The following is a 22,735-nucleotide window of genomic DNA, read 5'->3' as shown; positions in this document are numbered from 1 at the left end:
ACCTGATACTACAGTCTGGGTGCACTACTTTTGGAGCAGTTCTTTCCAATCAATTAATAAGAAAAAGATAATATGACTTGCAGGTGTAGACAAGCACTCCAGAGTCTTTTAATTCTGGTTTTCTGAGTAATGTCTTTACAGTGTTGTTCTTTCCTCATTTAGCACTGCAATAATTTTGGTGTTGGTAGATAAATTCATCCTGAGATGTTGCTTTTCTCTTCTCCAGGTCACGGTCCCGTTGTAACACCAGCAGTGGCAGTGAATCTGAAAATTCCAACAGAGAGCATCGGAAGAAGAGAAACAGGTGACAATATATTAAATATTTTACACAGGAATACATGAAGAATTTCATGTCTTTAGGAAGACATTAAACACACAAATGGAGATGGACTTTTCTCAGATAAACATAGTAAAAATGGATTTAACGTATTTTATGTGAATAGAGTCCTCCTGAGGCAGCTGAAGACCCTTTTCTGAAAAAGAAGAGTGATAATTGCCAGAATACATCATTATGCAATGAATGCCTGCTCTCCTGTTCCTTGGGAAGAGCTCAGTAATGAACCACAAGATCAAGTACAGGGCACACTTACAAAAGACTTGTGGTATAAATGCAAAGAAAGTGGATAATATCTTGATAATGATATTTTCAGCATATACTTTTACCTCACAAATTCAAGTGCAGATTTTTTCAAGCAGAAAATTGCTGTTGAGAAGTAAAAATATTTTTAGTGGTATGAATCTCAATGTTGTTTTTAAATTCATGTATTTAATTGTGTAAAGATTTTGTTTTCCGAAATGTCAGGTGTGGGTCCAAACCTAAAATGTGTACAGCATCAAGTTTTAATAGGACAGCAATAGTTCATATCAAGTGATGCTAACAAGTCCTGTATTATATATTCTATTTTTCTTCTTGCTGGTATGAAAAAGAGGACATAACTATTGATTTCCTATAAATTCCCTTCAAAGCTGTGTATTTTGTGTTGCACTGGAGATCACAATATACTGGAGGTATTTCTGAAAATATACTTTGTAAAAGCACATAGAATTTCCTCATATTGCATAAACACAGTGCAAGAGAAATGTAACTAGACAAAAGAGGAGCTGTTTTAAGGCGAAGTTTCTAAGTTACTGTCTGCATGAGCTGCCATCATTTCTTCATGTCTTATATTCAGTGATAAATGATTTCCACATCTCTGGAAGGTCTGAGAAATAATTGCATGCTATATAGTGCAGCAGGAGTATGCAGTATAATTACATTTTCAGCATGACTTGCAGTAGTTAAAGAAATATTAAAAACCATTGTGACACTCACATGGGATGGCATAAAGCACATCTGAGACATGAGATTTCTTTGAAGCTTGCCTAAATCAGAGCACAGTCTTGTAGGGTACTAGGCTAACAATAACCTAGTGTGCCTGGAAGGTTTGTTTTCCAGCTGAAGTTTAAATGACATGCTGAATATAGTTTCAGTGATCAGCAGTAAATGGTATTTTGTATCCTTTTCTCCCAGAACACTCTTGCCAGGTTTTTTTCCTCTTGTGAAACTCCTTCTGCAGGGAGCTCCACAAGCAAGTGAAAGAAATTAGAGACTGACCACAAGAATGTTTTTAAGAACTCCTGGAAATATAAAGACTGAATTTTAAGAAGGATTAAGTACTGCTTATCATTTTTTGAAGAATGAAAGGGCTTTTACCCACACTTCCTCACTTAATGGAAAAAAGAATTAAAATAAAAAGAAAAAAAGATCAATTTTTTTGCTTGTTTCTAAGTTTTTCACGTTTTCAGAAATGGAAGATACAACAAAAATGTTAATGTTTGAGCATCTGTTGTTCTTAGGTGATCACTTGAAATCTGACCAGAAAAAAGATCATTATCAGTGTTAGATTAAACAAGTACTAAATGAGCTGGAAGTCTAAGACTTTTTCCTTGTGAGCAGGTGCAGGAAAACAACCAGTCATAATGAATTTCTGCATTTTGTTAGCAGCCATAGCAGGAACATAACAAGCTGGAAGGTCAGAGGCTCTGAGCAACTTTCCTGTTTTCAGAGATGAGCCAGCACTAGCAGGGTTAAATAGGACATTATAATGAGGCTTGCAACTGCTGTTACCCAAATTTCTGCTGTTGCATAGACTAATACAATTTATTTCCCAGTACAGTAATCAGGTCCCTGACACAACCAGAAACAAAAGTGGTTTATTTTGTTGAAAAAAATAGTGAATATTCACATTAACCAAAGAAGTTTGCTTCTGATCACATTAGAGTAGAATATATTGTTCACATGACAAGAGATCACTGTGAACTATTTGCCAGAAGAAAACAAATTATCAGAGAAAACCAGAAACATAGAGCTTCTGAAGGTAGAAAACTAGAAAAATCTTGGGGAAGATCTTTTTACCTGATCTCAGTCTTTGAGGTTTCACTCCATTATCTAAATGTTTTCTCCTAAGCAGATGTTCATATGAAAGTGAAGAAGAACCTGTGATGAGCATATTTCAATCACAGAAGAAATACATTTGCATTTTCAATGCTGTGGTCAAAATTTATTGTGTAGATAAAAATAGATTAAAGGAGCAGGCAGTACATACTGAAGCATACTTTCCTTCCTGGCTACACTTAGAAGATGCATCTGATAGATTTAGAGAGTGACTGAATGGTTGAGGCTGGCAGGGACCTCTGGCTGTCATCTGGTCCAACCACTGCTCCAGCAGGGCCACCAAGAGCTGGTAGTTCAGTACCATTCCCATGCAGCTTTTCAGTATCTCCAAGGATGGAGATGCCACCACCTCTCTGAGCAACCTGTGCCAGTGAAAACTTTGAAAGGAAAACTGTAATGGACTTTTAGGGCAAGGGCAACAGTTTTTATTCAAAAATATCTTTAAATAGAAAATTAGGATTTGAGTTAAATTTCTTTCAGCATTTTTTTTTGTCATTTCTGTCACCAAAACCCTAAAAAAATTGCCCCAAAATGATTAGAATTTGAACATTGCATTCAAATAATGTATCTAATATAGATTGTGGTACCTTGGTCATCTTTTACCTTGTTAAATGTGAGCATACTACCTTTCTTTGCAACTGCAAAATGCATGTTCTTCATGTCTCCATCTAGTAGAGTTTTGCTGTGGTGCAACAGTACTTTGAGTTTGCTAACATCCCTTGTTTTAATAGCTGCAATGCTAACTTTATATATTTAGATTTTCAGTATTTTTGTGCAAGTGGCTGCCGTGTGTGGGAGGCAGTTGGTGGTGTCTCTACCATATGGGATGATTGCTGTTAGCACAAATTGGATTATTTGGGATGAAAATCACAACTCATTACTTGTTGCTGTGTGAGTCTTTCTACTAAATCCTTAGATAGAAGTTTATGTTAATACCTGTCAGCAGATTACAGATTTAAAAAGATTTGCTTAGAAATCAAAACCTGAGGTTGCAGTCTTCTCCAGATGCTTCATACCATTTGGTAGAGTTGTGTCTGTTTACAGTAGCTGGGGATTGAGCTCAAAATTCATTATGCATGTAAGAGAAGATCTGATTAAAGGAAAAGCAGAAGCCTGTGTAGCTGGTTTAGCCTGATACAATTCAAAACTCAAAGAGAAAAGTACATCTGAAGTGAAGAGCAACAACAACATACTTTGCATTGCCTACATCTCCAGTGTAATCCCTTTATCTCTGTTGACTTCTTTATTTGTTGGACCTGTCAGTCTTCCCCCCTGGTTTCTCCAGTATCCCAGCCATACCATCCGATCAGACAGTCTACACTTGGGAGATGTTTTCTAGGGATATTTTGAAATCTCTGCTGAATTTTAAATTCGCTGCTGTGACAAACATATTCATTTGCTCCACTACCATAGCACTTCATCTCAGCAGTCATATGTGCAACCTCAAAACTGTGGGAAGCATCTGCCTGGAGGACTGTGGCATTGTGGAATCACTGCAGCCTGCTGACAAATGTGCTGAGTTGACAGGATTTTGATATTTGGCTCAATCTGTAATGCATTCCATCAATTAATTAATGGATTAAAAAAAAAAAAACTGAAAAAAAGAAGGAATAAAAGTCATAGTATGTCATTTAGATCCACACAAGCCATGACAGGGACCAAACCCTCAGGGGATGGTGCGGAAGTAGAGCCATGGAGATCCGCATGCATCCTGAGCTTTGTTGCAGGTCAGGATGAAAGGATGATTCTTCTGAGTGGGGACTCACTGAGTGGATTTTTCCCTGGATCCTAGGAAGTTGCATGCTGCAATAAAGTGATTCTGAAAGTTGTAGTAGAAGAACCTTGTAGCATGATGTGGGTCTTCTCCCATTTGGTACAGATGAGGTAGAGTGGAATATGTAAACAGGGAAAAAATTCCAAATGTGCGGCCTGGACTGGGAAGAAGAATGCAAGTTGTGGGTCTGTCCTTAAAGGCATGGATTATTACATTTTTGGCTCATGCTGTTTCTAAATAACAAATCAGCAGGTTTTCTTTTATATAGTTCTTACGCTAATGCAGTTTGGGAGTATTAGTTAAAATTTAGCGACATTAAAGGTTAAGTACAGCATTGCAGGAGCAGATTTTCTGGGGGGTGGGGGTAGAAATACCCCATTGCTTCTCAGAGCATCCTGCTCTTAGGGCCCTCAGACTAAACTCTTGGTACCTCTTTTGCAGATTGCGGCAGGAAAATGATATGGTTGACTCGGCTCCTCAGTGGGAAGCTGTGCTGCGACGGCAGAAGGGGAAAACCCAAGCAGATCCAAACTACCGGCGATCCAGGCACAGATCTCGATCGTATGTAACCCTTGAACCCTTTGATGTGTAAATTAAGGCTGTTGAATCGTGTTAAAGAGCAGGAGGAATATCTCCAGTGTGGCGGTGGCCCTCAGCTGCTGAGGAGCAGAGATTTTCACCTGGCATATTCCCACATTAGCAGATTTGTCTTTGTGGTCAAATTGCTTTTGTTTAGTGATTTGAATTTTAGGGCACAAATAAGGAAGAGAGGGCTTTGTAACAAAGATTCTGAGAAACTCTGTCCATCACCTGGGAAGAAGTCTGGGCTGGTTCTGTGGCTCATTGAACATCAGTTCTGTAATGAGTACAATGATTCCTCTTTTCTGGGCAGCACATCTGTGGAGGCATTGAGATTTTACTTGATAGCTGCAAACATTTTAATGTAATACATGCACACCTGTTTAATCATATAATATCTGCAGTGGTGTTCCAGATGAAAGCAGCTGCTCATGTTTCCATGTCAAATTATCCCTGACAAGCAGCAGTCAGTGATATATTGCATCTCAATGTCAGGATTCCATGATGGACCTGTACTGCCAGGCGCTGCTGTTCCTGCTTACAGCCTGATCTGACATGGTGAAATTATCAGCTTTTGAAATTAATTTTCTCAAGCTAATGAAAATGTTGGTTTCCTTTAATTTATATTTCTTTTCTAAAACGGCCTGTTTTTGGGGCATAGACACACTGTTTGGTATCACTGAAATCTTAGTCAGCATTGAAGTTTCCAGCATTAAAATCCACTTGAATTCTATCTTCAATTGTCCATGTCGCTAGAACTCTTTGTTGTCTCCAGTTTTACAGTGCAGAGTTTTATTTCTTTATGAGGAACAGAATTTACCTTTAAAGATCCAAGTATTGGAATTTCTTCTTTAACAGGCTTTGTACAGACTTGTTCACTTTCAGCTGTGCAAAAGTCTTGTGTTATTAGGTGTAATTATACAATGATATATTACTAAACTTTAGGAATATTAAAGCTTACTTGTATGGAATCCAGTGAATACAGTTCATTTAATTTGATTTTGGTTTGTTTTATTATATACAGAAAGTGCTGTAAACTAGGAAATGTACTCAGTTAATAATGGTTACAATTAAATTTGTAGCCAACTTTTCTTTTTTACCCACAGGCCAGGTAAATCTCATTGTTTGGACTGCACGGGTTCCCTCTTGTGGTTAACTTAACTTATGAAATTGCTTTGATTTTCCAGCACAGTGACATTCTGAGTTATATTTCATTTAAACTACTTATAGCAAAATCACATAGATGTTAAGCATCTAACTTTGAAAGAAAAGGTCCAAGCGGAAGCAAAGAAATGAGGAAGTCCTGAAGATTTTGGAAGGTGTCTCATTTCCTTTTGCTATTCTTTTAGTTATTCATGAGTTTCTCCTTTTTATCATACTCTCCAGGTTAAAAAAACACCCACAAAAACAAACAAACCCACAATGAAATAAGCCCAAACTAATTTTTGAAAATAAATTTGTAAAAGGCATTTTACTGTTAACATGTAGTACATTATTAGAGAATGTATTTCATTTAGTTTGGCTCAGCTGTTTGTTTACTTGACTAGATACAGTTCAGAAGAAAAGGAAACATAATTCCATAGGTTATGGTTGTTTTGGTTTTAAATGTTGTCAAATGGTCATTTCAACTTGCCCATTCAAAAATTGATACAAACCCTTAAATTTAGTAGAACGGGTAATTCTTTCACAGTAAGTCCATTATTGCATTTTTAAATGGAACTCCCCTTTGGATATGTGAAGTAGTGCCTGAAATGTTTGTTACTGTGCCTGGTATAGTGCATTTCATTTGCTTGATAATGAGTAATATTAATAATTTGTGGTGGCAAGGTAGTGTCTCCTTGGTCTTGGGAATAAAAGTATTTGACAGGAATTTGACCTTTCTTTCTCCTCAAGGAATAAGCAAATGCAGAGAGCTCCCAATTCTAGTTCCACAGGGTTTATTTTCAAGACTTCATGTAAAACATCTGTGTAGCCAAAGGGCTTTTTCTAATTAAGAAGAATGGCCATAAAATTCCATGGCTATTTAAATTTACCATTTGTGACTCAAACTGAAATATTAATAAGGGTGCAGATGCAGGCACAAAAAATAATGTAGACCTTATTAATGTGTAGAGCTGTTCCAGCTTGTGCAAACGAAATAAAAAATAAACAAAAAACCCCCATGAGATTCATCACTTACTGGGAAGTCCCATTAGGTTTCTTGTGCATTAGAGAAACTTATTAGCATGCAAATTGTCCAGAAGGTATTGATTCAGATACTGAGATAGGACAATCTGAGTCCTATATATCAAACCAGTGAGTTTAAAAAAAAATTCACAGTAAAAAGATGAAAACAAAGTAAAAGAGGGATTGTGATCTGACTTTAAAGATTTAACAGAAGAATTGCTTTGTTGTGAGCTCTTAAGAACCATACAAACACAAATGTCCTGTGCAGAATATGCAATACCTACATTTCATCTTACATTTCACTCTTCTTTTTGTAAGCTTTCTGTCGTTTTACTTTCAAAGAAAGGGGGAACAGGCCTTTGGAAAGAAAACGCCTTAATTAAGTTACTTTATCTGCATCATATTTCTTTATATTCTTTGGTGGGGAGCTAACCTGAATAAGTGCTGTAAGGTTATCCTAGTATGGTAACACTTCTTAAATGGATGGAAAATAACTAGTTGCAGGATGTGAAGTCTAAGAGAAGTTTGGTCTGAGGAATCATTGTATTCAGCCCTTTTTTCTTTTTTTTCCCCATGGTATGCCATACTGCTAAATTGGTATTGTACAGCAAAGGCTTTATTATTAATGTAATTGCAGGGATGGAAAGAAGGAAAGTGGCAGAGATCACAGAGCAAAATACCTGGAGCTGGTCACAGAAAGCAGGAAGCACAGTTCCTAGAAAGTGGAGAAATGGAGATGTCTTCCTTTTTAACCACTCTCTTTCCACGCTGCCCCACAATTAATATTTCTTACTGTTGGTGTGGCTTCACACAATGCTTTTGTGATACTTGAGTCTTAAGGCCAGGTCCTGAACTGCTGTATTTCCATGAATAAGTAAAAGCCATGAGCTGATCAAATGGGTCAGTGGTGTGCACAATACCCTGCTTTGTGCGGGTCCTAGGTTAGGGAGCAACCTTGGGGCTTTGCTTCCTCAGGCAAACTAGGGCTTGTAAGCATGACAAAGCCTCCCTGGAGAAGCTGGCATTTCCAGGGAGCTTTCACATTCCCTGCTGTCTGATTATTCAGCCTCAGAAGAGGATGCCTATCTTCCACCCCCCAGGGTGATCGCAGGGTTTGCAGCTGCTATTTTGTGAGCAGGAAGCTACATGGGGGCAGAAATCAGTTCAAAACTGAGGGGAGAAAAGGCTTTTAAATGCCACTGAATTTACTGCATCAGGGAGTTAAATGCAGCATGGAAAGATGCAATAAAGAGAAGTAAATGCAAGAAGGGTGAAGGAGTGAAGGAGTATTAGGAGTATTGTGCTTAGCCCCTTTTTTTTTTTTCCCATGGGATGCCATACTGCTAAATTGTATTGTACAGCAAAGTCTTTATTATTAGGCTAATTGCAGGGATGGAAGAGGGGAAAATTGCAGAAATCACAGAGCAAAATACCTGGAGCTGGTCACAGAAAGCAGGAGGCACAGATAGAAGTGAAAATCAGAGAAAATTTAATGCAATATAATAAACAGAAACACAAAAATATTTAAAAAGCTCTGAACACAGAAAACAAATGGACTGTAAACCACCCACACTGTAGCTGTTGCCATCATGAGAACCTGAGGAGCTGGAATGGACAGCAGTTTGTCAAGGATGAGAATCATCCTGCCTGGAAAGTCTTGTAGCCTGAGGTGGTTATGCATTAATTAATTTTAGCCCTACTAGGGAAACACAAATGCTAGATTGTTTTTCACCCTTTGGTTCTTCTCTGGTGTTTATAAACCAGTCAAGTAGTATCTCCTAGTACTTCTGCTCCTATAAAATCTAAAAAATATCCCAAAACATCACCATTCCAAAATATTCTGCCTTTACATCAGCTGTATAGTGTTTACTGCCATATAGATGTCTCTGAACATTATTCCTAGGCTGAAGTCTGGAAATAAGCCAAACATGGTAAAAATGCAGATCTCTGCTGTCCTCCTTGATCTGCATCTAAATTTGGATAATATCCCTTCTAAAGCATCTTTGAATATGTTAGGCCTTTTTGCCTAAGAGAAAAAAAGATCAGGCTGTATGACCTGATGGTGTAAGACTTAGTATTTGAGAAACTTTGGGCGTGTTTATGTGTGCTGTATGTGTCTAAAAGTTGCATCCCTCACATCTTAGATAGTGTGGAACAGTCTAGCTGTTGACACTGAGCTTATATAATGACAAGGAAAAGAGTTACCAGATCTGTCAATGCAAATGTAGTCCTTGCCATTGTCTAAAATCTTTACTTATCTACTACTCTGAATGGGTTTGGGTGAATTCCAGGGGCAACTTAAACAACAGTGGTGGTTTTGCACTTACCTTGCAATAGAGAAGGAAAAGAAAAGTAAAAATAAAGGAGTTCTAGTTAGAAGCATCTATTCTGTGATTTAGTAGAAAATGCGAAACCTCCCCCTCAGGCTTGCTTTGCTCCACTCTATGTCTGCAACAGGGAGATTACCATTTTTGGTAAATTCTTTGTGTGTGAATTGAATACTTGCTGAAATATTTGGGTGCATAAGTAGGCATAGTTGCTAGTTTGATTAGTTTGTTGCTGGGTTTTTTTTTTGTATTGGACACCAAAAATACATAAATTGAGCAGAAACCTTTTTTGGAGATGACCAGAAAGAGAGAGGCTGCACTGTGATTGCAGTGGAGTTGTTTCATTCAGGTTTTTCCCAGTGGTGTCCATGGGTAATGGCTGGGATCGCTGATCTGTGGCCTGTGGCCTGTGCTTCCTTCTGCCCACCAAGGGCTCTGTGGGCCACAGGACATTTCTGAGGGCCTTTTTCAGAAGTGTTATTCCAAAATGTGCTGTCCTTGGAGGGATAAGTGTTGGCAGCGACTGGGCAGTGATTTGGCTTGGGGAATTCTGCTGTTGTTTATATTTTATGTACACTCTTGCTAAAGGCTGGTGAAACTGGAATTGTGATTGAGAGCCTGTCATTCAAGAAATGACTTTTTAGTTGAAATACAGCGATGAAGTTTAATGAATTTTCTGAGATAACAAACCTTAAAATTGAAGTCACTGGTGGATTATATTTATCATGATTTCTGTGCAGGGTCTGTGCTGTTAAAAGTTATTTGGACAGCAACATGGTCAGACAATGGTTTTCACAGCTGAGCCTTTGTTTTCTTTGTTGATATTTATAGGAGAAGTCCAGATGTACAAGCTAAAGAAGAACTGTGGAAACATATTCAGTAAGTATGGTCCTTGTAGGGTCTGAGAGATGCTTGGTTTGCCTTTAATGTAGTTATTAAAATCCCATCCACTGTGGCACTACACTGATTTAGTTTCAGTAAATTATGTATATGTTAATGACCTCCTGTGTGTAGAAGATACTGCAGGTCACTGAGTGCACTGAATAAAGATGACCATTGTATGTAAATGAATTATTAAAGAACAATACCTAATTTTAGAGATTTATTCCTGTGTGGCTTCCAAAATGTCAATATTGACACTTTTAGCATGACAACACCCCATTACCCCTTAGGAAGATATTTAGCAATTCCAAAGCATGTTCACTGTTCAGCACACATAATGTTCATGATATTGTGAAGCAACAAGATCAGATTTGCAGGGAAGTGAGAAGAAGGTAGAACAGGATGAGACATGCAGTTGAAGCAATCAAGGTGAAGTTATACTTATTTCAAAATAAGTGTCCTATTTTGATGTCAAGATAGCTTCAGGGCTGACAACAGCTTGTTTTAGTAAATATTTTTAGCCAAATAGAATAAAAATTTTTGCACTTCACAGTTAATGTTACAGTTTTTACTTTTCCTAACCCTTTATAGGAAGGACCTTGTGGATCCATCTGGCCTATCTGAGGAGCAATTGAAAGAAATTCCATACACTAAAGTAGAGTGAGTTTGGTTAGAATTTATTTTTTGTGAATATAAAAGCCCACTTTTTTTACTTTACTGTGAACTGTGTCCTACTGAAATAGGAATGGGTTTACATATAATCTATAAGCTCATATCTATTCCAAATACTCCCCTAGGATGGGTTGGGTGGGGATACTTAATAATCTTAAATCAAATATTTTTACTTTTCAAAATAAGAAAAAAAACCCATCTTAATCTCTCCTAATCTATTCCACACACTCATGAAGGTATCTGTATGTTCTGTATGTCTCCCTATGCTAGCCATGAAACTTATATTATAAACTACAGAACCAGAAAGAAGTGAATGCAAACAAGAAAATAATTTTTTTCCTAAACTTCTTCTTTGTTTTAAATATTCCAACCATCCAAGGCACTCTTTAATCTCTGCAACCCCTTCCCTGGGTTGTCATGGGCAGCTGCCAGGGCATAGCTATTTCCTTAAGAACCAACATCCATTTCACTGAAATAATTGCCCATTTGGGATTCCAAGTGTCAATGCAAGCAGCTTGAATGTGGCAGAAATGGGATCCTGGGTTGCATTATAATGTACTTCCAAACACCACTAGGCAGAAAAGGCTGATGTTAAGGACATATGAATTAATGCATTCTTCATTAAAGTTCCATTCTCAAACATGGGCATGCCAGTTTGTGACCTCTGCTCTCTTAAAGCATTGAATTCCAAGTGCAGATTTCCAAAAAGAAGCATCAGCCCTTTAAATTCAGCCAGTGCAAGAAGAAGCCATCTGTTACACTTCAGTACGAAATGCGAAGACTTAGTCTGCAGCTGAATTTGTGTTCTGTGCCAAAGATCTGGTTTACCAAACCCTGTTGTGAATTCTGTGTCTCTCAGGACTCAAGGTGACCCCATCCGCATCCGGCACTCGCACTCCCCTCGCAGCTACCGGCAGTACCGGCGGTCCCAGTGCTCCGATGGGGAGAGATCTGTCCTGTCTGAAGTGAAGTATGTGAACATGGTTATTAGCACTGAACTAGTCTAGTGCAGCCCAAAAATTGACAGAGGTCATGGTGGTAAGAAGCTGCATAAATGTGGCTTGTTGGTGGCACAGGGTTCAGGTGACCCCCTGAATAGTATGTCTTCAGAGCTAAACATAAAGGAAACAACTCCAAAAACATTTATGGTCTGTTCTCAGCCAAAGTGGTTTTCTTGATCCATTTGAAAGGAAGAAAAACTGAAAAGGCTGAAGTAAACCTGTATTGGTCTTTAGTGGTGGGTCATAAAGCTGCTTCGGGGATGAGAATCTATGGGGTTGCTTTCCAAGTAACTTCATCCTTGATAGAGTTAAGATGTTATCAGTGTTTGGCCTGTAATTTTTTTCATGGGAACTCTAGTACAACCCCTTTCATCATCTGGTGGATCAGTCTTCCCTAGAAGGCTGAAGAGTACTGATGAATGGAAAAGTAATAGCCCCATTTTCGGTTGCAGCAAGGCCATAAAAATATGAAAAACAGTCCCAGCCTGGAAGACTAGTTTTAGCTGGATAGCACTCTGAAGGAGGTGTGGCACACCAATGATTTCATATGAGACTTGTCTTTGCCATGAGGGTGGCTGGGCTCTGGCAGAGGTTGCCCAGAGCAGCTGTGGCTGCCCCATCCCTAGAAGTGCCCAAGACCAGGCTGGAGGGAACTCTGAGCAACCTGGGATAGTGGAAGGTATCCAGGCCTATAGCAGGAGGTGGAACTGGAGGATCTTTATGGTCCCTCCAAAATCAAAACATTCAGTTATTCAATGATGTTGTATCAATTTGGGCTCCTTCCGAAGACCAGGAAAAGACAGGAATGGGATGGGCTATACCCTGAAGGTGCCCACAGAGGATCAGCATGACAGCTTTCAGATGTCCTAAGTCAGGTGATAGAAGCCTTTCAGATCAATAGAGTAGTCTGTGTCAGTTTCATTGTTCTTCCTCTGCACAGTTATAGTTAACCTCATTAAAGCAACATCCATTTTGTGATATCATAATTCCAGTGTCAAAACTGATCTGGTCCCTCCACTGCCTGTTACACGATCTTCAGATGGGAAAGTTCCTAGCATCCAGCTGACTCAGCAGGTTAGTGATTGTACACCCTTTTCAATTTTCCTACTTATTGGAGGGAGAAGTGGGACTCTAGTGCTTTATTTAAGATAGTCTTTGATTTACAGTGAAAAATAAAGACGAGATTTTTTTTTTTTAATCAAATTTTTGTATTTTACTTACACTTTGTTTGTATTCCAAAATACATGTACTTCTGTAGCATATGCCACTGTGAACACCTGCTCCTGCTGTTGGAGAACTCTTTCCCATCTGATGCATTCCTAAGATGCATCTCTGCTTGTCACTGAAGGAAAACTGACTTTTACCACTTCTTGAATTATGCAGGTGTGGTTGTGATGCAGGTGTAATCACATCATTTATTAATCTCTTTTAGAGGTTGTCTGAAGAGTTTTGTTGCTTGGGCTTGAAACAGTGCTTCTTTTATTTTCCTTTCTCTTTTATTCCCCCCACCACCTCCTTCCCCCAAATAATTTTTTAGGTTATTGAAATCTAAAAAGGACAGAAGTTGCCTTTTGTTAATCTAACTTAATCACTGTCTTTCATCATATATTACACTACCATATCTCTCAGTTTTGATGGTTTTATTGAGCTCAGAATGTGAGAAGCAAATTCTGTTCAAAAGCACTCACAGGTCTTTTGTACAAACACACAAAAGGAGAACCAAAACATGGAAGGGAGAATTCCAGACACCTAACTTACCATACCAGTAATGTTAAAATGTTCAGTGTGTACAAACACCTCTCTTTTCCCTCTGCCCCAGGCTCCCTCACAACAGTGGACATGAATTCCTTGTGGGTGTTTACTTGCAGTGTTTTGCTAAATATCAACATGGCATTTCCTGAATAGGCAATAGCACAAAGGGGCAGCAGCTGGCAGGAGGCAAGAAGGGAAAAAGTTCTGTTTGATCAAGCAAATGTAGAGACTTTAATATTCCTGATGCACGTATATATACGTATACACGAATTGCCATACCATAGCCTAAGGCTTTCATAGCAAGTTAGCAAAATACAATGTTTAAATTCTTCTGTATCTTTTCAACAACATGTTTAATTTATTCTCTTCAGAGGCAGAAAGGATCTAAGGACAGCCTGATAGAAGAACCATCTCTGCTATCCACTAATAATGTTGATGGAAAACCCAACACTAAGATTGTAAAAACTGTACAGGTGTCACGCTTCAAGGTGGAGACTTGACTGATGAATTGAAGATGGTGAATGGATTTTGGTCTTTGGAAAGTGAGAATTTGTTTACGTGTGCAAGAGAAGGAACTGAAGTCGACATGGTGGTCTTTCCTTCAGGACACCTGGCAGTGCAGCCTGCTTGCTGGGAAGACCAAGCAATGGTTTTATCACCAACACCATTCTAGAGGTGTGACTGATTGAGGACAAGCTGCCTGATAGACAACCAAAACCAAAAGTCTTTTCAAAACTGAAAGATCAGTAGTTAAATTTCCAAAAAATGAACAACAACAAAAAAATTGCTGCAACAAAACAGGCTTCATGGTCTGCTCTGTAACTGAAGAGCCTTGTTCCAAGAAGTGACTGTTAACTGACATGATCAGGATCAGATGCTTCAAGATAAGTAAATTAGTAATATTTTTGGTCAATTGTGCAATACAGTGTGATATGGGGAAATTATCTTCACAATTTATATGGGGATCAACTTATGTTCTGAGACATAAGGACAGATAGCTCTTACAAGAGTTATTTTAACCTAGCACAGTAACAGATGCTTGTGTTGTTGATACAAAATCTGACTCAACCCATTTTAGCTCAAAAACAGTAGACTCTGTAACATGCTGTAGCAGTGCATTCCAGAGATGATACAGACTTACTTTGCTTTGGGCAGGTTTAAGTGTTCTAAATTTTGAATGTCCTTTTGTGTAGAGAGACTATTTAAATGAACATTCCATACCACAGAAATACATTTACCAACTTGTAGTTAAGCACATTGGAAACTGGGGAAGATAAATTGACCCACTGTGTTAAGACTGCTTAACAAGGCACTTCAGTGCTGGTTAAATGAAACTTGTGGAGTAGTATTTAAAACAGCTAGAAAATAGCGCCTTTTTTTTTTAATCTAGATTAGCAAAATCTGTCTTAATATCTCATATAAAATAATCTGACACTTTTCTCTGAGCCATTTCTACTATGTTAAAATTACAAAGGCGGTCTTTCAGGTATGAGAACTATAATTTTTTTTCTATTGTCATGGTAGGAATACTAAGTTTTAATGATGCTGCACATTGAGTGGGTTATCTTCTAATATATATCTGAAGTGATGCCTGGTTCTCCTCTTGTCCTATCACTTCTTACATATATCTGAAAATCACTTCTCTGCCTCCCATTTGTCCACAGTCAGCCCATGGATGAACCTTCAAGTGTTGCTGACTTGCTAGGGAGCTTAGCAAAGTCTTTGTGTTGTGGAAGTAATTTTTTGCTAAGTGTAATCATTGAGCTAAGTACTGAATTTGTCACCCAGTGTCACAAACAGCTGTAGCAGCTCATGTGCCTTTCTACATCTGTCCTCTCTACATTCAACCCTCACAATCCACAGAGATTTGCAGTGATCCTGTGTCTTCCAGTCCAAGCAACACCAGGGAATTGCAGTCCTGTCAGAAAAGCAACACTGCTTGAGAACTGGAGTTAGCATAAAGTGTTTAAGTTACACTTTACAAGAGGCATGGGATTATAATACACATTTTAACTGACTAAACTGGTAAGCAAAATGTTGTACAATGTGTTTTATTTTCCACTTTATTTTTTGATTCTTCATTGTTTCATGATGTGAAGTGGTCAGGTGGATGTTACTAGCCAGGGTGGCCGCCATACAGTTTATATATTCCTATCACAGTATAGAGTGGTCTCTAGGTTAGCAAGTGCTGCAGGGAAGGCAGATTCACTTAACAAATACTTTTCTTTGGTCATTTACTTGGGACAGCTCTGCTTCTACAGTCTCAGTAAACAAATCTAAGGGAAGGAAAGAGCAAGATCAAAAAAATTCATGTAGTAAAAATTCAGTTTTCATGGAGATTCTTTAGAATTTTTTGAATTTCCTGTGGATTTAATTCTAGGACATTGTTGGGCTTGGTTTAAAGTACTTACTCAGCTTTTTAAGTTTGTTAAATGGTTTCATTGCTCCAATTTAAAGTGATCCTGTAGGATCTGTTTATGACCTTGTGTAGTACTGTCAAGAACAACAGTCAAGAAAATCCCAAACAAAACAAAAAACCAAAACAAACCAAAATGAAAAAAAAAAAAAAATCCAAACCCAAACCACAACAAAAAACCCTGATCAACCCTGATCAAAGAAATCACCATGGCAAAATGGCTTAATGGAGAGCATCACAATCTTTTGGAAGGCAACTGAAAAATGACAAACTGTACAAGAACTGATTAGTATCAGCAATGAAAGCTGCTCCTTGTTCCTTTGAGAAGGTATTCCAGCTTGGAGCATTACACACTTGCTTATAGTTTGGTGCTTTCTAATCATTACTATAAGTTTGCTATCCTTACCCAGCACAGGTAAGTATCACATATACTGCAGGGGGATTTGTGTTATTGAGAATTATCTGTACATAGTGTACCTATCTTGCCAGTCTTTAAATATTGATCAAAGGTTTATATCAAACCTCATGTTTTCCTGTATGCTTTCATCTTCCTGTGGCCTTTTGTGTGTTATTGCTGGATACCCTCAGCCAAGTGCATGGTATTTTACTTACTGCACTACATCAGAAAATAGCTTGTCTAGTCTAGTAGTGAAAGGTTTAAATTCTCAAGTCACTGGAGATTTGTTTTGTAATCAAGCCAACTTTTTTGCTTCTAGATGAGAAGTTTACAGAGAGAGCCCTAGATTTGAGTTAGTGATCTTCTCCCTGATGAAGCAGGTTTTTAGCAAGTCTGATGTTAGCCTGGGCCACTACAATTCAGTTTTGTGTCCACAAAAGACTAAAGATATAATGCCTCTATTACACATTTTCCAAATGTTTTGTTGTGCCAAAACAAGGCAAAACTTGCAACAAGGATATCACTGTCAGCTAACAGTACAGAAAAACAAGTTTCTTTCATATATGTGATCCTCCTTTCCCTTCAAGCTTCTTTTCCTCAATCATTTGAGGAAAAGCACCTTTTTAATGATATTTTTGTGAGAGATACACACACACAAGTGATCAATCACTGAAAACACTGTGTCACAGCTATGCCTTCTACACCTAAACCAGCTCTACATGTCTAAGTGATCAGCCTCTTACAGCTCTGAGCTACACCTTGCCCTCTCCGCTGTTGCTACCCTTCCCCAGCTCTCCTGCGGCGTTCAGTGCCTAGAGGCAGTTGCATTTTCAGATCTGGAGTCTGGATGTCAGTCTAAAATCCTTGTACATCCTGATGAATCAGGCAAAAGACATGAGATCTGTAACAGTGTCAGGAAGTTTACCCTGGGGTTGAATGCCATACACAGACCCCTGCTCACTTGGACAAAGGACTGGTATTTGAGGCCTTCTCATCTTAATTCTCCTGAACTGATTTCAGGCCAATGATTTTAACTTTGTGCCTCTGCCTTTACCTTTTCTGAGACTTCCATAAGTGCTAAGCATTGGTAAGTTATAGAACTTTCACTAATTAGCAACAATTGCAACATATTTGCACAACCTTTTGCAAAACATGTATTTTATACAATAAAGAGGGCTTGCTAACCACAGCACAAAAGGACTGCAGTATATCCTATACTGGTTCCCTTGCTTAGTTGGCTGGTTTCTTTCATTTGGAACTAGCCTGGACATGCTGTTTTCTACACTGCACCTCTTACCACTATCACTAACTCTGCAACTTGTATTCTAACCAAGCTCATTATATTGATGATGTTTGTTGCAAAGTCATTACTATTTAAGTTGCCAAAGTCATTCCCTTTAGGCAGGTGGATATTGAACTGAAGAGATAGCATGTTTTCTTTTGGGAAGATTTGTTTAATTCAGAACCCCTTAGAAAGGTGTTTGAAGACAACATACATGAACATACCAATGTGATACATTTGTTCCATATACATTAGGTATTCATGAAGCAACTGTGTGCTTTATTTTAAAATGAGTTTGATAGATGGCTGTGTCAATACTTGTGTCCAGGTTATTTAAAAGTCAAGTAAAACTTGAATTTTTAGGGCATTGCATGGTTGCCTGTGTGTCTTATTTACATTACACTAAGGAGCAAAGCCTTCAGAAACACAGATTCATTTGACACCACCATCTGGTAAAAACAGGTGTAGTACCAATTAAAATCCACTTGAGGATACAGCTTCTCCAGATTAAGTACTTTATCTTGTAGCAGGAAGTTGTCAGTGTAAGCTTTGCATTTCCAGTGCACATCTATACCAGTTTCCTTTCTCACCTAAAAATCACCAGAGAGGAAGCAGCAGACTATGTAAGCTGTGAAAGCAAAAACACAGATACAGAGCCAGTGTGGCAGACACTCTCTCCTTAATGTGTCTGTTTTTATTCCTGTATTTGTTCTCCTTAGTAAGACCTGTGGTGTGTTGACCTTGGCAGGACACCAGGTGCCCACCAAGCTGCTCTATCACTCCCCTCCTTAACAGGATGGGCAAGGGAATTAGATGGAAAAAATCCTTGTGGGTCAAGATAAAGGAATTTAGTAAAGCAGAAACAAAAGCAAAAAATAACCAAACTCCGAAAGATTTATTTTTTCTACTTCCCAGGAGCACATGGTGTCCACCAAGTTCCCGCAAAGCAGGGTTTCAGTGCATGTAGTAGGTTGTTCCAGAATATGAATACCTTATCCTTTCTCTTCAGTTTTTATTGCTGAGCAGATTCTTATACTCTGATGTTTTTTTCAAGGGTGCAATTCAGTTAGCCAGTCATACAAAGTAAAAGGCAGTCCTAATGTTTAACATCGTACTTCATATTTACCAGCATTATTATTTAAGTAATCTGTGACCCTTGCACGCACCTATTGCTCCCTGTAGCTCACTTTTCTCTTGTTCTACCCCACTCGAACACCTGCATTACATATTAAAGCTTGGGGTTCTACATCTTTTTTAGTTGAAAGGAAGTTTACCCTGAGGTTGATACCAATCAAGTATCTAACCCTGGGGTTAGGTACCAATCATCACATCCTGTCACTAGCTGTAGCTCATGAGATTTTTTTTAAATTTTAAAATGCTACTCATCTTGGTCTTACACTTCAGGAACAAAGGCCCACGAGCGGAACTCCTGAACAGATGGTATCTTCAGGGAATGTAATCCCTAATAAAAACCCTAAACTTTCAAGTACATCCCATAATTACAAGCTGGATCTCTTAAAAATTAATTACTCTTGTCTAAACCTCCTTCTCTCTTGACAAACTAAAAACAACCTCGCACTTAGAAGTATTAACATGCTTACATTCAGTACTGAAAAATCACAGTGCAAGATACACAATTTAAGCATTTGTTCTTCTGATAAACCATGTTAAGTCTTCCTAGGAAAATAAGCAGCAATCCCAATTATCTCAAGAGTATTTCAGTCCAAGTTATGCTGAAGTACCACATGATGTAGATGGTCAAGGTGATAATAAACCAAGCTTGACGTTCTCCATGTTGGATAAACACCTTTCCTGCTATTTTTAAACCCAGGTTTGCTGAATTTTTACTTTTTAAATTTCTACTTTTGCTTACAATACAAATCTCAGCCAACTCTATCTCCAAATACTGCAGCACACCATGGTTTAAATCATCACATCCCAACTCACTCCTAGGCTTTGTTTCATACAGAGATTGTTGGTATCCCAACAATAACACAAAGACATCTGAACTCTGAAACAGAAGCACTAAAGCTTGGAAAAGACAAAAATTCTGAGAGGAGAAACATAAATCTTTATTTCTTTGTCTACATAAACATTACCAGACACTGACACAATGCAGTTAAATGCACTTTGTATTAATACATGGAGGCTTAGTAGTCCATCTTTTAAACAGTTTTTTTGTTTCTTAGGCAAGAGTGTTTCAATAGACAGGCATTGCTCTCAGGCTGGTTCTAGCAATTGTTCCTAAGGAAAAAATAAACACACAATGTGAGACACATGTAGCACACAACTCTTTGCAGGAACATCCTCTAAATCCCCAACACTAATACAATATTACAAAGACGAGCTTCCCCTCATCCCTTGGGCGAAAAGGTAAAATTTGCAAATTAATTTTTAGGAAGCCTGTCTGTAAGAGAGCCTTCTGCCCACCTAAGCAAGAATTCAGATGATAACTACAGGCTAGTGGCAGTAATAACACTTTCTGGCTAGTGGGAATCAACAGAAATTTCTGTAGTACTAACTCGTGCACATTGGAAAACACTCTGGGAACAGTAGGCCAATAATACACATGATTTAATAATTTTATGTTGGAAAACAAGCAACAGCCCTGTTACTGGACACTTTACTAGTAATGGATTACACAAACTTTTCTCTACCCAGAGAGAGATTCATACACAGAGTGCCCACCTTGCCCACAGTGCCTGGGGTGCAGAAGTTGTGGATGGATTTCACAGGCTCACTTCCTACCAGCAGCAGGGGTAAAGGATTCAGTGCATCTGTGTTGCTCAAGCAGATTCTCACATTTCGTTGATGAAACTTTCAGATTTTATTACTTTCAAGAGCATTATGGCCAGCCTGGAGGAGTTTCATCACTTCACTGAAGATTAGTTGTATTTTCTCCTGAAAAAAACCCAACCCAAACAAAATCTACAGTGATGTAGTAGGGGATCATTCTTACACCAGATTTCCAGTATTGACCTATAAGTTCCTGGCTTCAGAGACTTGGATTACATGTCACACCCTTGGGAATGTAGGTTACACAAAAAAAAAAGACTTGACAGTGCATGTAATTTTTATTAATACCTTGTCTGTACTAATGAAATTTGGGCTGACTTGCGCTACTCAGCTTTTCAGTAGTGTTGGCTTTTCCAAGACTTTACAGTGAAGCAGTATCTGGCATATTCCAAGCGTTCTTTCATACTTTGCCAGTCTTTTTAACATTTTCAATCCTTATGTTCTGAAATGCTCCACAATATCACACCCCTAAAAGCAAACATGAGAAAGCAAGTCCTTGTCTTGGACACACTGGCAGCCATATACTGATTTAACAAAGCCACCCACACCAAAATTTTTATTTTGTAGCTTTCACTTTGCTCTTTTTGATAAGAATAGCCATCAGGCTGATCTCACTCTCACTGTTTCAGTTCTGATTTCTGCTCTAAAGTCATTCTGCCAAACCTCCTTCTCAGCAGAAAGCCTGCTTCATTTTAACGGCAGGCTACAGGACAGCATTGCACAAGGAATTATTGCTACTCACAGCTCTGCAATCAGCACTTGGCGGCTTCTTCCCACATGTCCTTCTCAAGCTCAGAGGCTTTCACCACACAGGGAGATCCCAAACTTCCAGCAAAACATACTAGAAACCTGCAGGAAGCATTCCTAGCATTAAACGTTCTGTCAGGAATTTGACAATATCCAAGAACACTTTACACTTTCAAAAGGGCATCAAGGAAAGTCTATTATTCAGTATTGAATAATATGTTTTCTACTCTTTTGTCAGAATAGAAATATTCTATTCTGACAAAAGAATAGAAAACATATTATTCAATACTGAATAAGAAACCCTCAAATCTACAGAAACAAAACACATTTTTTGCTCTTTAAGAAGATTTAATCTTTTCTGTGCATGAGTATTAAGCTGTAAATGTCTTTTTACAATAGAAAATCTAGAAGCCACTGCTAGAAGCCTGGAAAGTTATGTACTAATTACTTGCAGATGTAATGACAGACAGGAGAGCTAAACCATGCTAAAAGTGGCCATTATAATTTTAGCTTTTCCTCTTTTAATAACTGTCAGATTCTCCACTTTAAAAGACTGCAGAATAAAATCTACTACATAGCTACTCAACCATACTATTCCTACATGTTGTTTGGGGTTTTTTGTCCTTGCAAAAACAGAAAGAAGGAAGGTACATAACCGGCTCCCTCAACCAGTTTGAGCAAGAATTCCTGTTTGCCTTTTTTGACACCACATCCATTCTGGACAGGAATGAATGGGCAACACAAAGGCCAAAAGTTACGTATGGGAACTCTTTACCCCTGAAATTAAATTCACAGTTTATGAAAAAGACAAATTAATCAGCTGAAAAATATTTCAAAATTCGCAATTAAGTAATATTATATACAGCGCAAACATTTAATAGGAAAAGCCAAGAATACCATCCTCCTGGGACATCTTTTGGTCATGGTGGTGCACGCTCCGGCCACTGACCAACTTCCATTGCTTTCATCTGGGAAAAAAAAAAGAGAGAAGACATATTTGGAAGAGCGACAGACACACGAACAGTACAAGGAGTCTAAAAGGACGTACTAGAGGTAAGTACCCGATTTCGAAGACAAGCAGCGCCAATAACCACAGCCTCGCACCGCAGCTCCCTCAGCAGCCCCGGCCGCCGCGCCGCTCCCGGCGTGCCTCCCGCGGGGCGAACCATCCCTCCCGAAAAGGAGGGGGGCACGCCGTGCGCCGCCTCCACCTCTTCCCGCAGCGCAGCGCCCGCGTACTGACTCTGCCGCAGACGCGAGGCTACAGATTCGGCCATCCACGCAAAAGGAGTTCTGAGCAGGCGACACCGCCCTGGAAAGGCGCCGGGGTGCAGATCAGCATCGGCTCTCCCCCCTGTCTTACTGCGGCGATGGAGGCGCCTCCGAGAGGGAAGCGGTGTCGCATCCTGCTGTCTGCGCATGCGTAATGCCGCGCCCGCCGAGGCGTGTGGTGTTGCGGAGGGGAAGTTGCTGGTGCTTCCTGTTCCTTGTGGCAGCTCCCGGTGTTCCC

The 22,735-nt window shown here is 38.9% G+C and overlaps 1 protein-coding gene, 1 long non-coding RNA gene and 1 other non-coding gene across 4 annotated transcripts in view; 1 reads left to right on the top strand and 2 right to left on the bottom strand.

Annotated features, from left to right (window-relative positions):
- EPB41L4A (erythrocyte membrane protein band 4.1 like 4A) overlaps positions 1-18,049 on the top strand; it is a 118,332-nt gene extending 100,283 nt beyond the window's left edge. Inside the window, exons 17-23 of the mRNA XM_036403354.1 lie at positions 227-304; positions 4,650-4,769; positions 10,112-10,159; positions 10,754-10,822; positions 11,694-11,804; positions 12,828-12,909; positions 13,959-18,049. Of these exons, the coding sequence (XP_036259247.1) occupies positions 227-304; positions 4,650-4,769; positions 10,112-10,159; positions 10,754-10,822; positions 11,694-11,804; positions 12,828-12,909; positions 13,959-14,087 (637 nt within the window). The 3' untranslated portion in view covers positions 14,088-18,049. The remainder of the gene's footprint in view (positions 1-226; positions 305-4,649; positions 4,770-10,111; positions 10,160-10,753; positions 10,823-11,693; positions 11,805-12,827; positions 12,910-13,958) is intronic.
- A 1,681-nt stretch (positions 18,050-19,730) lies between these two features.
- LOC118699371 (uncharacterized) lies at positions 19,731-22,393 on the bottom strand. 2 transcript variants are annotated; one of them, XR_004982060.1, is made up of 5 exons: positions 22,287-22,393; positions 22,123-22,193; positions 21,221-21,327; positions 20,371-20,583; positions 19,731-19,926 (listed from the first exon to the last, which is right to left on the bottom strand). It is a non-coding gene; the product is annotated as an uncharacterized LOC118699371 (long non-coding RNA). The 2 variants fall into 2 exon arrangements; XR_004982061.1 differs by having other exon boundaries at positions 22,274-22,371.
- On the bottom strand, positions 21,842-21,974 carry LOC118699855 (small nucleolar RNA SNORA13). Its single transcript, XR_004982135.1, has one exon. It is a non-coding gene; the product is annotated as a small nucleolar RNA SNORA13 (small nucleolar RNA).
- Positions 22,394-22,735: the final 342 nt, after the last annotated feature.

The sequence above is a fragment of the Molothrus ater genome (genome assembly GCF_012460135.2).
Source record: "Molothrus ater isolate BHLD 08-10-18 breed brown headed cowbird chromosome Z unlocalized genomic scaffold, BPBGC_Mater_1.1 matZ_random_MA35, whole genome shotgun sequence".
NCBI classification, from domain to species: domain Eukaryota; kingdom Metazoa; phylum Chordata; class Aves; order Passeriformes; family Icteridae; genus Molothrus; species Molothrus ater.
This window is presented reverse-complemented; position numbering and strand designations above follow the sequence as displayed.